We start from the raw sequence: 13,924 nt of genomic DNA, 5'->3' as shown, positions 1-13,924 counted from the left end.
TTTTCTAGAATTTAAGGGCTTGGACTGGTATCTAGAAGCTGATGTAAGTAGAAGGATTCATTTGCCAGTTTTAGAAAGCAACTGAGTGCCTAGAGGCTAAACGAAACCAAAGAAGGTCAACCTCTACAGAATTCTGCTAGTCTACCTGTCCCTGAAAGGTACTCTAGGTGATGCTGTATACACAGGAGTTACAACAGGTGTAATCAGCACAGGAGCCAGTTAAATATCAAGCAAACCAGTGGAGGAGATCACCATGTAAACCCTTCACTGGTAAAAATCATTCATGCAACATGTCTATCTAAAAATCAATCAGGAGAGTCATTCAATAAAACCAATCTCTCTGCATTACTTCAAAGACAAAGGTCCACACGCAGTGTATAAGTCCCCAAAGGCACCAGCAGGAATCTCAAGTAGTGGGAATTCCTTGGGGTAACACTTTAAAATCTTCAGCTGGGATTCTATTACCTGCGTGGAAATGCTTGGTTCACTATGTAGTAGGTGAACATAGAAACAAAAAAAAGCAGCAACCGAGCAGAGCATAAATCAAAAGCAAAGCTACAAAAAATAGTTTAGGGAAAACATGTAAGCCTAGTGTAAAAAGTTGAAACCACCCCTTTGCCTAGGACAAAGGAAGTGAGCATCTTCGAACAACCACTTGGGAGGGATTCATGGACAGACAGTGGGGAGAATGATACTAATGGGAGGGCAAGAAAGTAGAGTCTGATAACCACCTCTGTCTATGGCTTGAAAATTATCTCAAATTTCTTTTGGTGATAAAGCAATTTTTCTAAAGCAGAAGACAGGCAAATATCTTTCTCCTGTTGTAGCGAACAAACCACCAAATCTTATTCTTTATTATATAGTTATTTTGAAAAATTAATTTTGATTCCATCTATAAAATGGATCTCATCCATTTTACTCTATGGCTCCTAAAATACTTTTAAAACAAAAATAGGGATTAAATAGTACCAAAAGGTTAGTAATGAATACACTAGATTATATTCTGTTTTACCACACTTTCAAAATTTTAATGCAACATATTAAATATACTATATTATAAAGCTCATGGAACAGAACCAATTTTCCTACACCAGACAAAGATTTTTACATGCAACCTGTCAGCTGTACCAATAGTGAGTTCCTGTTTTCTACAAACTTGATCAAATATCAGAGATATCAGAACATCACTGATAATAATCTGGAGGGGATTATTTCCAAGCCCAATACTATATAGGCCCATAGAGACAGTGGTACTGATTCTGTGAAGTTCTGGGGGGAAAAAAATCACAAAAACTATCCCAAAGGTTTGAAATTCTCTACTCACATCTTGTTTTATTCTTACTTAAAATGGCATAATACACCTTCTGTATGGAATGAGGATTTATCTAGGGAGGATTACTGCAGAGTCACCCTCCTACAAGGAGATGCCTCAGAACACAGGGTGTATACTGACATACAAAGTACTGAACAACACATACAGACAGAAGAAAACTTTTAATATGTAATAGAGAATTCAGAGTGGAGGTGAGGGACTTCCTTGGTGGTCTAGTGGATTAGGAACCTACCTACTGGAATTCCCTGGTAGTCCAGTGGTTAAGAACCCGCCTGCCAGTGCAGGGGACAAAGGTTTGATCCCTGGCCTGGGAAGATTCCACATGCTGCAGAGTAACGAAGCCTGCGTGCCACACTACTGAGCCCAGGCTCTAGAGTCTGCAGGTTACAACTGCTGAAGCCTGCACACTCTTGGGCCTGTGAGCCACAACCACTGAGCTCAAGCACTGCAACGCCTGAAGCCTGTGTGCCTAGAGAGCCTGTGCTCCACAGCAAGAGAAGTCACCGCAATGAGAAGTCCACGCACTGCAACTACAGAAGATGAAGACCCACCACAACCAAAAATAAAATTAAATAAAGTACAAACATAAATAAATAATATTAAAAACAACAAAAACAAAAAGAACCCGCCTGCCAATGCAAGGGATATGGATTTCATCCCTGGTCTGAGAACTAAGATCTCACACGCCGAGTGGCAACTAGGCCCTGTGCCGCAACTACTAAGCCTGCAGGTGCTGTGCAACAAGAGAAGCCGCCACGGTGAGAAGCCCACACTGCAACTAGAGAAAGTCTGTGAGCAGCAACAAAGACCCAGCACAGCCACAAATAGACAGACAGACAGGTAACTACTCCAGTATGACCCTATTAAAAGAAAAAGAGCAGAGGTGAGCAGCAGAGACTATGTCACTGAAGGGGAGAAGCTAAGAAAAGGACTATTTCAGTTGTGCACTTGTTTCTTGCAATATCCCCTTGGAGTTTAGGTCCCAGCAATGAGGAGGTATGGCTCATTCTGTACTGAGCTCTGTGATGGAGGCACGCAGGACAAGAGTGCAGTCTCCACACTTGAGCTCCCGCTGGATAAAAGGCAGCCCATCAGGAAATCGCACACGGTCAGAAGTAGGCAAGAGATCTCTGCACAAACACATCTGTCCCTTAAACTAGGAAACGCTGACCCTCACTGAAAACCAGGCAGTACTCTGTGAAAGGAAAGGAACTGAGAATTTAACAGCTTCTTCTTTTCTTTTTTAAGGCTACTGGACTTAATCCGGCCTAACCGCCCCTTTGGAAAAGCTAAGCTTATGAGAAGCTTCATTCATTAAGCACCACAGCACCAAACCGCAGTGTATTTTTCTAAGGCTATATATTCCTTAAGTCCAATGCCTTGGAGTCCAGTCACAAACAGAACAAATCCAAATTACACTTTTATTGGGGCATATCTTCTTCAGAATTCGATATGACCTTCTCTCCCTTAAACTTATGCTGCTCCTATAAAAATGCGTAAGTAGTATTTGAGGATGCAGTATCGTCAGGGGTAGGACACTGTGTCTAGCAGAATTTAGTAATTCTTGGCAGTCAATGTGACTCTTCAGTTCAGTTCAGTCACTAAGTCATGTCCAACTCTTTGCAACCTCATGGACTGATATGAGTCAGTTCTTCGCATTAGGTGGCCAAAGTACTGGAGTTTCAGCTTCAGCATTAGTCCTTCCAATGAATATTCAGGACTGATTTCCCTTAGAATAGAATGGTTGGATCTCCTTGCAGTCCAAAGGATTCTCAAGAGTCTTCTCCAACACCACAGTTCAAAAGCATCAATTCTTCGGCACTTAGTTTTCTTTATGATCCAACTCTCACATCCATACATGACTACTGGAAAAACCACAGCTTTGACTAGATGGACCTTTGTTGGCAAAGTAATGTCTCTGCTTTTTACTATGCTGTCTAGGTTGGTCATAGCTTTCCTTCCAAGGACAAGTGTCTTTTAATTTCATGGCTGCAGTCACCATCTGCAGTGATTTTGGAGCCCCCCCAAATAGTCTCTCACTGTTTTCATTGTTTCCCCATATGTTTGCCATGAAATGATGGGACCAGATGCCATGATCTTAGTTTTCTGAATGTTGAGTTTTAAACCAACTTCTCTCCTCTTTCATCAAGAGGCTCTTTAGTTCTTCTTCACTTTCTGCTATAAGGGTGGTATCATCTGCATATCTGAGGTTATTGATATTTCTCTCGGCAATCTTGACCCCAGCTTGTGCTTCATCCAGCCCGGCATTTGCATGATGTACTCTGCATATAAGTTAAATAAGCAGAGTGACAATATACAGCCTTGACGTACTCCTGCCCCAATCTGGAACCAGTCTGTTGTTTCTTGTCTGGTTCTAACTGTTGCTTTGTGACCTGCATACAGATTTCTCAGGAGGCAGGTCAGGTGGTCTGGTAATCCCATCTCTTTAAGAATTTTCCACAGTTTGTTGTGATCCACAGTCAATAAAGCAGAAGTAGATGTTTTTCTGGAACTCTCTTGCTTTTTCAATGATCCAGCGGATGCTGGGAATTTAATCTCTGGTTCCTCTGCCTTTTTGAAATCCAGCTTGAACATCTGGAAGTTCACGGTTCATGTATTGCTGAAGCCTGTCTTGGAGAATTTTGAGCATTACTTTGCTAGCGCGTGAGATGAATGCAATTGTGCTGTAGTCTGAACATTCCTTGGCATTGCCTTTCTTTGGGATTGGAATGAAAACTGACCTTTTCCAGTCCCGTGGCTATTGCTGACTTTTCCAAATTTGCTGGCATATTGAGTGCAGCACTTTCACAGCATCATCTTTCAGGATTTGAAATAGCTCAACTGGAATTCCATCACCTCCAGTAGCTTTGTTCACAGTGATGTTTCCTAAGGCCCATTTGACTTTGCATTCCAAGATGTCTGGCTCTGGATGAGTGATCACACCATCATGGTTATCTGGGTCATGAAGATCTTTTTTGTATAGTTCTTCTGTAACAGATCTGTTTTTCCTAACCTTTTAGCCCAAGTAGTCCTTCTTCAAATGCCTACAGAAAATGTACCAAGTAAAAGGGATCTATGGGAGAAAAAGGAAATTATCAAAACTGCTGAACCACAAAAGTATATATTTGTGTAGCATGTACCTGTGTAAGGATGGTCACAAGCTAAAAGTTCTGAAAGGATGTGTGCTGCTGCACACACATGCCAGTCAATGCAATATGCTGTATTTAGCATGTCGATCAAACACACTGCATAAAACCTTCAAGAGTACCACACACTGCACGTTACCACACACTGCACGTTAATAGAAGCTGTCTGGATACTGGCAGGACTTACTTCCTGATCGAATTTCATCAGCCAGTCCAAGGGAAGCTTTGTCAGGTAGAAACAGGCAGAACTATTAAACAGGCAGACTATTCACTGTCTTCCTAATGAATGGTAATACCGAGTTCTTTAAGAGGAACCTGAGTCATGGCAAGACTGACTGTCTTTGGAACTGATGAAGGACAAACACCCAGGGTAAAATTACAGAAATGACTAACCCGTTGGGACCCTTTTGAATGGATTTAGCTTTTAGAAATATTTATTCTACCCAAACTCATGATTTAATTACAATTCTCTAGCTGGGTAAATTAACGTCAAAGAAATTGTTCTTAAGCACCTGGTATTAAGATAGTTTTAAAATACAGATCCAGTGTAGATGAGCTTACATGCAGTTCTTTGGCCATCATGGTTAGGATCTATTACTGCATCTAGGAACCGAACAGTATTCAATTCAATTCAAAATAACTACATTATAGACCAGCAAAGCAAAATTTCTCTAAAAAATTCCCAATGTGATGGAGGAGAACTAATACATTCTCCCAAACTTGCTTTGCAGCAAAAGCCTGCTGTATCTTTTTGTTTTTTTCAGAAACGCTTATTTATTTACTTATGGCTGGGTCTTCGTTGCTGCGCTTGGGCTTTCTCTAGCTGTGGCAGAGAGCGGGACACCTCTCTGTGGTGGCAGGAGGGGTTATGCTTTGTTATGGTGTGTGGGGTTCTCACTGTGGTTGCTTCTCTTGTTGTGGAGCGAGGGCTCTGGGTACACAGGCTTCAGGAGCTGCGGCGCCTGGGCTTAGCTGCTCCACGGCATGTGGAATCTTCCCAGACCAGGGATCAAAACTGTGTCCCCTACACTGGCCGGTGAATTCTTAACCATTAGATCACTATGGAAGATGGAAGTCGGTGATGTGTTTCTTTAAACCTTTCCCCTTGAGCACACAGTCTAGCCATACTCTGAGTGCCAAACAGGGCAGAATGACTCTTGGTGGCAACAGAAAAAATAAGAAGAAAGAAAAGTTTAAAATTTCTTTTTCTTGGAAGGGTAAATAGAAATCTATATTTTAAACAAACATCTGATTTCATCTAAACTTCTCATCTGGCAGATTAAAATTCATTTATCATTCAAATAATTATTTCTTGACTGCCTACTGTTCCAGACATTCTTTCAGGGGTTAGGGATATAGTAGTGAACAAAACAACAAAAATCTCTGTCCTTACAAGACTCACCATTTGTGGAAGCTGAGGCCCCCAAAATCTTAAATGGCCTATAGCCTAAGTCTCGGGATAAGCTAAAAGCAAGTTCTGAGCTTATTATCCTTCTTTTTCTACTCAAAGTAGATAACTAAACAAAGACTGCTGATCCAAGGCTCACTCCCCTACCACACAATTTATGGGCATTTACTCAGAATAAGCAGGCTCTTCAGGCATTACCATCAAAGTCGTCTCCAAAGATCACTCAGGTTTTCTTCTGAGAGCCGTCCTCTCAGCCTGCCATCCACCTTCAGCTGGAAAGCACAGCACCAGCTCTGACTCATCCTTCTCCCTGTCCGACGTGTGAGCTCCTAATTCTGACAGATTATTTCCCTGCATGATTCTTCAGTTTTATTTCACTGTCACCACTATAGTCCACCCTTACCTCTCAAGGGATTTTGCTGTCTTCATTGGTCTCCACACTGGCTGCGAGGTTATTATCACCTTACAAGTCAAAGATTTCTAAAGCAAAGTTTTGCTCTAATCACACTCCTCAGTTTGAAACCCTCTAGTATACCTGTTCTCTACTGAAATTAAATAGTAACTCTTCAGCAGCCCCATATTTCAGGAGATTTATCCATTGGCTCCAAGCTATTTTCCTAGCCTTGTCTCCTTTATTCACAGAATATATTTTAGCAAAATGGAACTAGATAATTCACTGTTGCTCATATTTCCTTTTTGCTTGGAATGCCTCTTTCATTTCCACCCAGTTCTTTCTTTCAAGAGCCTTTCAAGGGCAGCTTCTTTCATCAAATTCTTTGTCATGCTCAGACCAGATGAAAAGTCTCCTTCTTCCAATCCCTGGAGACAAATCATTCATTTTGCCTAGTGTTCTAAGTCATCTGGCTACTTGGCTTATCTGCTTGTCAGTTCCGTTAGGACAAGGACTCCCTACATATTTTGGTATCTCCAGGACATACGTTCTCATAGAAAGTCTTCTGTTAGATTACTAAGCTAAAATTGCTAAAAAGAGGTTAGCTGTACCTAAAGTAAATACCTTCAATCTCTCTCAAGGAGAGATTTTACTTTCTTCTTTTGCTGATTTCAAAACTTGAAAAGAATTAGTCTTAAGAAAAACAACCATAAGGAAACAGCCCAAAAGATGGAACAAAAGCAATGAGACCACACACTAAGACACAGTGTAAAGGCTGAACAGACACTAGAAATCCATTTACCCACAGTGCACAGTGCAGAGGGAATTCTACCCAGCAAGAATTCAGAATTCTGCTGGAAAGGAGGTATAAAATGTGCACTGACATGGGAAATTTCTTAGCAGCCATGGGATATGAAAAACCCTAAAAGAAAAAAAAAATCACACAGGCTTTCAAGACTCAACTCTACAAAAAGAAGGTTCCTGCATTGTACATGAGATCTCTTAATTACATATTCTGGTTTAATGACCTTTCACTTAAAAGTACACTGAAATTCACTGTACTTTTTACTCAGACACTAGATATGACCTCATATTCCATCCAGGCAATGTAGGTTTTCAACCACCTGTTTTACCTATGCCTTTAAAATTCATTCAAAAGAGCAATATTAATTATGAATTTGATGAAGCAGAAATGACAAGGGGAACTAAAAGAAACACATATTTTAGTTTTCAAATATTCTAAAAACACAAGCAGGCAGATATGCCTTCACTATCTATTTAACATTTTTAAATTTCTTTCATACCTTTACTATTTAAATGTATTTTTTCATTATAAGGTAACATAACTTCATTATAGTATAGTTTGGAAAAACATTATCCACAGTACTATGAATTCCAACCATAAGCCTCTTTATATTTTGGTATTATCTCCTCCAATTGTAGAGAAGGAAATGGCAACCCACTCCAGTATTCTTGCCTGGAGAATCCCAGGGACGGAGGAGCCTGGTGGGCTGCCATCTACGGGGTCACACAGAGTTGGACATGACTGAAGCAACTTAGCAACAGCAGCAGCCTCTAACTGACTTCCTCATTTTCTTTTCCCCTAAAGGGAAGCATGAGGTATTTCTAATTATGTACTGTGATTTCTTTACTATACAACCATAAAACCTTTTCAGGTTGCTACAAGTTTTCCTAAATATTTTTTTAAGTGGCTAGACAATATTCCACTGAATAAATACATTACAATTCATTTTATTACAACCCAGTTTATTTGATAAAAGATTTGAGATCTGTAACCATTCTCTTATAATTGGATATGCGGATCATTTCTAAAACTCTGCTAGAAATGGCATTGTGGCAGTTTATCTTGAATTGTTTTATTATAATTGAGTCTAAGAAGTAAAATTATTCTTTCAGAGAGGTTTATAACTTTATCAAATTACTTTCTAGGGAATTTGTAACAATTTGCAAAGTCCACAGCAATGTGTAAGAATGTCAGTTGAACTGTGCACTCTACACACTTTTACTTTAATTTTTATTATTACTGTTAAAAAAAAAAAAAAAAAAGGCTTTTTCGGCTATACTGGCAACATGTGGGATCCTAGTTCCCCGACCAGGGACTGAACCTGCGTCCCCTGCATTGGGAGCTCACAGTCGCAACCAGTGGACCACCAGGAAAGTTCAATATTTTTTAAAAAAGCAGTAGGGGAGAACTGCAGAAGTCAACAGTACTCTGCTATCAGATCACAAGGTAGTCAAAACAGAGTCACTAGCCAGGTACTCTGATTAAAGTCTGGGACTCTAGACTCAATTAGTAGACAGTTGGCTAAATCTCATCTTTTTTGCCAATCTACTCTCTCCTTTATCCACTAATACATAGAATTCTTTCCTTTATATGTTTGTTCTTACCCCAGAATGCCACATATTTTGCCAAAAGTATGTACTTAGTGGTGAGTCTATGTGTATCTGTGTATGTACTTCACTGTATATATGTATGTATGTGTGTGTGTATATACCTCAATATAGTACTTTTTTTGTTTTGTTTTGGAGGCACCTGGATTCTACATACTATTTTTAACCTCCATATTTTCACAGGTACATCTGTGAGAGAAGTGATTTTTGCATTTTATTGTAAAAATGTCTGTGAATATAAAACAGTGAAGTCAGGGATAAAGGTAAACAAGCTAATTTGATAGGTGATAATGATTATGTATGTGTATCTGTTTATTATTCAGTGCTTCTTTATTTATTGAGGTACAGATTTTTCTCTTAACAATATATATGTCATAAGGATTTATCATATTTACTTCCCAATCAGTTATCCCTTTCTTTAATGCTGTCAAATTTGATTTTTTTTTTTTTTTTTTTTTTTGGTGTGTTTGCCTCCTCTGTCTTTAAGTTAAGAGAAACCTCTTATTTAACCTCTAATTTCCCAAACCATGAACACTGAAGGACAGATGACACTGCCTTCTCTGGAATGGTCTAAAGCAAAGCTGTGTCTTCAATACAGGCCCAGATCCTGGAAGGCTATAAAATTAACCTGGACACAAGGTCAGAGGTGGGGGAGAGGTGCCAGTTCATACCTACATCAGCTGGAAGTCCAAATTACCCACCCTTCTTATCACCAAGGAAAAACCAGCTGGGGTGAGAGCTCCACATTGGACTACAGATGAGACCCAAGGTGGGTTACCTGTCTATTCATCCAGGGTCTTTGGAACTGTGGCAAACTGTTCCTTTCAGCCAACAGATTCTGACAGACCCAGCTTTTCTAGTGTGGGTGCTTCAGGTAAGACATCTGGCCACGTCTCAGTGGCCTTACACAACCCTGAGGGATGCTAGAATGCTGCACCACAACTGTGAGTAACAGTCAGGCCTCTGTCCTTCATTTTAGTACATACACTTAAGCAAAGAAGCTACAGAACTTGGGTTTTAATATTAGTCATGAAAAAGTGGGATTTCTGAAATAATAAAGGTCCAAGACATACCTGATTTCGTAGAGGCTGTTGTGATGGCCGATCCCTGTGTGTGTGGCTTTCTCGAGTTATGGCAGATGCACCAGAATCTACATGAACTGACCCTACCGGAGTGGGCTGGAAAAATGTAACAAAAAGTCAATTGGGGAAAACAGGTCCAACTTAATACTCTGCAAAGGACAGCATCATTCTCATTCTAACAGAATAGTAGTCATTATTATTACTATTATCATTACACCAAGGCCAGTTTCAAATCTTGCCTTCTCAGTTTGCTTATCTACAAAAGGGAGACAGTTTGGTCCTCAACAGTTCATTGGAGAGGAGCACGTCTTCGAAAAGGATAAGAACATCCCACAATGACGACTTGGTATTCCCTCAAGTCCTTGGACCGTAGACTATAAGAGCAAATTCAGAAGTTTCCTCAGGTATTGGGCTCCAGTCTGACAGAAGTCAGGTACCTTAACAGCTTATGGAGTACCAGCTTCTGGATCATTCACACTAAATTTCTTCTTAAAAACTGACTTGGGACTTTGGTGCTTAAGAATCCACATGTCAATTCAGGCGACACGGGCTCAATCCCCGGCCTGGGAACTAAGATCCCGCATACCACGGAGCAACTAAGTCCTTGCACCAGAACTGTGAGCCCGTGTGCCCTGAAGCTCGTGCTCCACAACAAGAGGAGTCACTGCAATGAGACGCCCGTGCATCGCAACGGAGAGTAGCTCCCGCTCTCCACAACTAGAGAAAGCCTGCACACAGTAAGAAGACCCAGCACAGCCAAAAATAAATAAATAATTTTTAGAAACCTGACTTAAATTCTGGTTACCTTAGGTCACAGTGGTCATAATCTTAAAAACACAGCAGGGGTAACTCCTTTACTATCCTAGTGAGAGCAATCTATGGCATCTCCCCGAGAAGTCCACAAAGGACTGTTTCTTTCCCACAGATGTAGGCAGAAAGTCTGGCAAGGGGTGAGACAGTGCTGGTCTGAGGGGAGCGGGGGAGAAAGAAGATACTTACAATAGGCCTCCCAACCCAATCATACGCGTAGTCAAAGGTGTAGCCTTTCCTTTCAAAGAGGTCTGTGAAGAGCGTCCGTAAATACTCATAGTCAGGTTTCTCAAAGAAGTCTAATCGCCTGACATATCGCAGGTAGGTTGCCATCTCCTCTGTTAGGAAAGAGGTTAAAGGCCATGCTTGTTAGCTGAATGCTTCCCGTGGGGAGAAGCTCTGGACCAGGCAAGGAGTACCTGCACAGACTCTATTTGCCACTGATGTGTTTTTTGTTTTATGGACCAAATCAAAGTGATAAAAATCTAGCTTGATTTAAATAACAATAAGAGGAAATGTAAATTTTTTGGAGAGGACCCTTATCTAGAGATGCTAAGACAGACATGGTTTCCACCTCCTTCAAGGCTCCAGTAGCACTGGCTGCAGGGTCCTGTTGGCATCCTACCTGGGAAGTTTTCACAGAGAGCTTCAATGGGAGTATTCCTTTTGGTGTCACCAATTTTTTGATATCTTTCTTTTAAGGTATCAGCCTGTAGAGAATAAAAAGAAAAAGTTACTTGGAAAGAGGTGCTAAGTATGGGAGGTCCAATATGTCTGGGGACATTATGACTGTTTCACTCAAACTGTCAGGGTTTATTAGATCATCTCAATTTTTTTCTAATACTGACAAATAAGAAATGTACTAGAGATGATACATTTAGCTATGCACAGAACATCTGCTGTTCTGGAAAGCTTTACTGGCAAATATATTTAGTAGTCTCAGATAAACACCATCAAATGTAATGGCATGAGGGACAAGGATAAGAAAATAAATTCAAAACTGTAACAGCTTAGTAATGTCCCATGGCCACTAGGGTTCAAAAGTGATTCAACCTTCTCATTCTTTGATCAGCTCTAGATAAGATTAAAAATATTGCTAATCCATATGAGTGTACCTATGGCTGATTCCTGTTGATGTATGATAGAAAGCCAGAAAATTCTGTAAAGCGATGACCTTCAATTAAAAAAAAAAAAGGAAAAAATATTACTAATCCAAATGGGGGCAAGTAGATAGAAAACGTTAGCTATGATACAGGCGTGGCTAACAGACAGGTATGCTATATGTCAGTGGCTCAAAGTAGCCAAGTCTGGCTTGCTTAAGACTGCAGACAGAGGGCTTGTGGAGCATGGACCAATAATGTGGTCTCAAGCGATCTGCATGAGGGTCTACCTAGTCTGCTGACCCCAGCTTTAAGCAATTATGTTTTGAAGTTATGCTGGGGACATTTTAAATCTACAACTACCCTAAAATGATTCTGGGTTATGAGAAAATTTCAAGCAATTAATAATACAAGAATGCATTGCTTGGCTGTATGATGAGCAGACAGGATGTGAAACTCTATTTGACAACTGTCAATATCAATGAGAAGGTATGCAACTAGGAGAAGACCATGGAAGAGATGTTAGGAGAGGAATTTAAAGGGAAAGAAATAAAATCCTCCCAAAGGAAAGGGAAAGCCTCACTTTTCAACACAAATGTCCAAGAAATCACAGCAAAATGAATCCTTCAGGCCTCTGGGAGGGAGAGAGGGATTGTATGGTACCCAAAGCTACTGATAAAAGTTTCTTTCCATACTAACATGTTGAAGTAAATTACAACTCACACAAGTCTTGCATTTAGCTATCTAATGGGTCTTAGGATGGGTAAGAAGCTCACCATTTCCTAGTCCAGGCAGCTAGAGGCACAGGGTAATTACTACAACGGCTGTAACTATAATTAATACCTAACCCTGACACAAATGCACTGTATTGACACCTACCCAAGGAAGAGTATTTAAACTACCCATTTCACAAGGAACAGCTATTGTATGCATAGGCATTTATTCAATAGAGCACTTGAACAGCAATATTAAACCTGGAGTTTTGTTTAGTTCAGGTGGGTTCTTGGACTATACAGGACAAACACGTATGTCCCAGTTCCTGTTACGGGTACACCTAACCCTGCTGGCCTTGCGGTAAAATGTGGAGTCATCAACGTATTCCATAAATCCCCCAACGCACTGGGAACACTATTCCTGCTACACAGTGGTAGTAAAGAAGGAATATCAACACAGAGAGAAAAACAGCACTGGCAAGGCTGGGAGGGGATGAGGGAAGAAATTACAAACACAAGGAAGAAGGCTTCAGCAGGGGAAGAAGACAAATGTGGGGAAAACAGAGCTTCCCAAGCCCAGGTGAGTATTTACATTATAGACTAATGTAGTTCCTGCCTCACATCTCTGGAGCCGATTGTCCCCTCTGTGCTTCTTATACCATCAAGTCAGCCACCCCTTTCATTATCAGCTAAGTATTTCAGCAAAGCCCTCCACTAAGCACTTCCAAGGATACCTTGAGTCCTTGCCAGGGAAGGCTGCCTCGAAGGAAATACATGAACATATGGCCCAGGGCTTCCAAATCATCGCGCCGGCTCTGCTCTAAAAGGGAAGACAGATCACACATTATGTTTGCAGTTATTAAATCAGAAAGGGGTGCAAACCCAAGTAATCCCTTCAAAAACCCGTCTGCTCTGGAAAGGCTCTGCTTACTAATCCTCTGTATATCTAAATCAGGGGTGGTATTTTAGATCAAAACCAAAATCAGCATGTACTTCCTTTGCTTAGATCTGTTACTGGCAAGTAAATACCAAGTGAAAAGAGCAAGTCTAAACTAAAACCCAGTCCAAATCACTGAACAGTGAGTACTACTCACTCGATGCTGTCACCTTCCTGAAAGAAAGATACTTCCTGAAAGGAAGAAATAACAAACGTTATTTCTAGTGCATGGGCTACAACTGCTCTTTGGTTACCACTGTGAAAAGTGAGCAGCAGATGGAGTAGCTGAGGCTGTTAAAACAGTCCCTTCTGGCTAGGCCTGCGAAGACACAAGCCGCAGGATGCCTAGCGCGTGTGCGTGTGTGTGCGGGTGTGTGTCTGTGTGTGTGTGAGTCGCTCAGTCATGTCCGATTCTTTGCGATCCCATGGACTGTAGCTTGCCAGGTTCCTCTGTCCATGGGACTTCCCAGGCAAGAATACTGAAGTGGGTCGTCATTCCCTTCTCCAGGGGATCTTCCCAACCCAGGGATCAAACCCAGGTCTCTCACATTGCAGGCAGATTCTCTACTATCTGAGCCACCAGAGACGCCCA

At 41.0% G+C, this 13,924-nt stretch overlaps 1 protein-coding gene across 1 annotated transcript in view; it reads right to left on the bottom strand.

Moving 5' to 3' along the window:
* Nucleotides 1-13,924, bottom strand: part of CSNK1G1 (casein kinase 1 gamma 1) — a 148,327-nt gene that overhangs the window by 18,541 nt on the left and 115,862 nt on the right. Inside the window, exons 7-10 of the mRNA XM_052647408.1 lie at nt 13,130-13,215; nt 11,208-11,292; nt 10,772-10,920; nt 9,764-9,868 (exon numbers count right to left, since the gene is read on the bottom strand). Of these exons, the coding sequence (XP_052503368.1) occupies nt 9,764-9,868; nt 10,772-10,920; nt 11,208-11,292; nt 13,130-13,215 (425 nt within the window). The remainder of the gene's footprint in view (nt 1-9,763; nt 9,869-10,771; nt 10,921-11,207; nt 11,293-13,129; nt 13,216-13,924) is intronic.

Source organism: Budorcas taxicolor, chromosome 10, assembly GCF_023091745.1.
Source record: "Budorcas taxicolor isolate Tak-1 chromosome 10, Takin1.1, whole genome shotgun sequence".
NCBI lineage: Eukaryota > Metazoa > Chordata > Mammalia > Artiodactyla > Bovidae > Budorcas > Budorcas taxicolor.
Note: the sequence above shows the minus strand (reverse complement) of the source record. Positions and strands in the feature narration are given on the sequence as shown.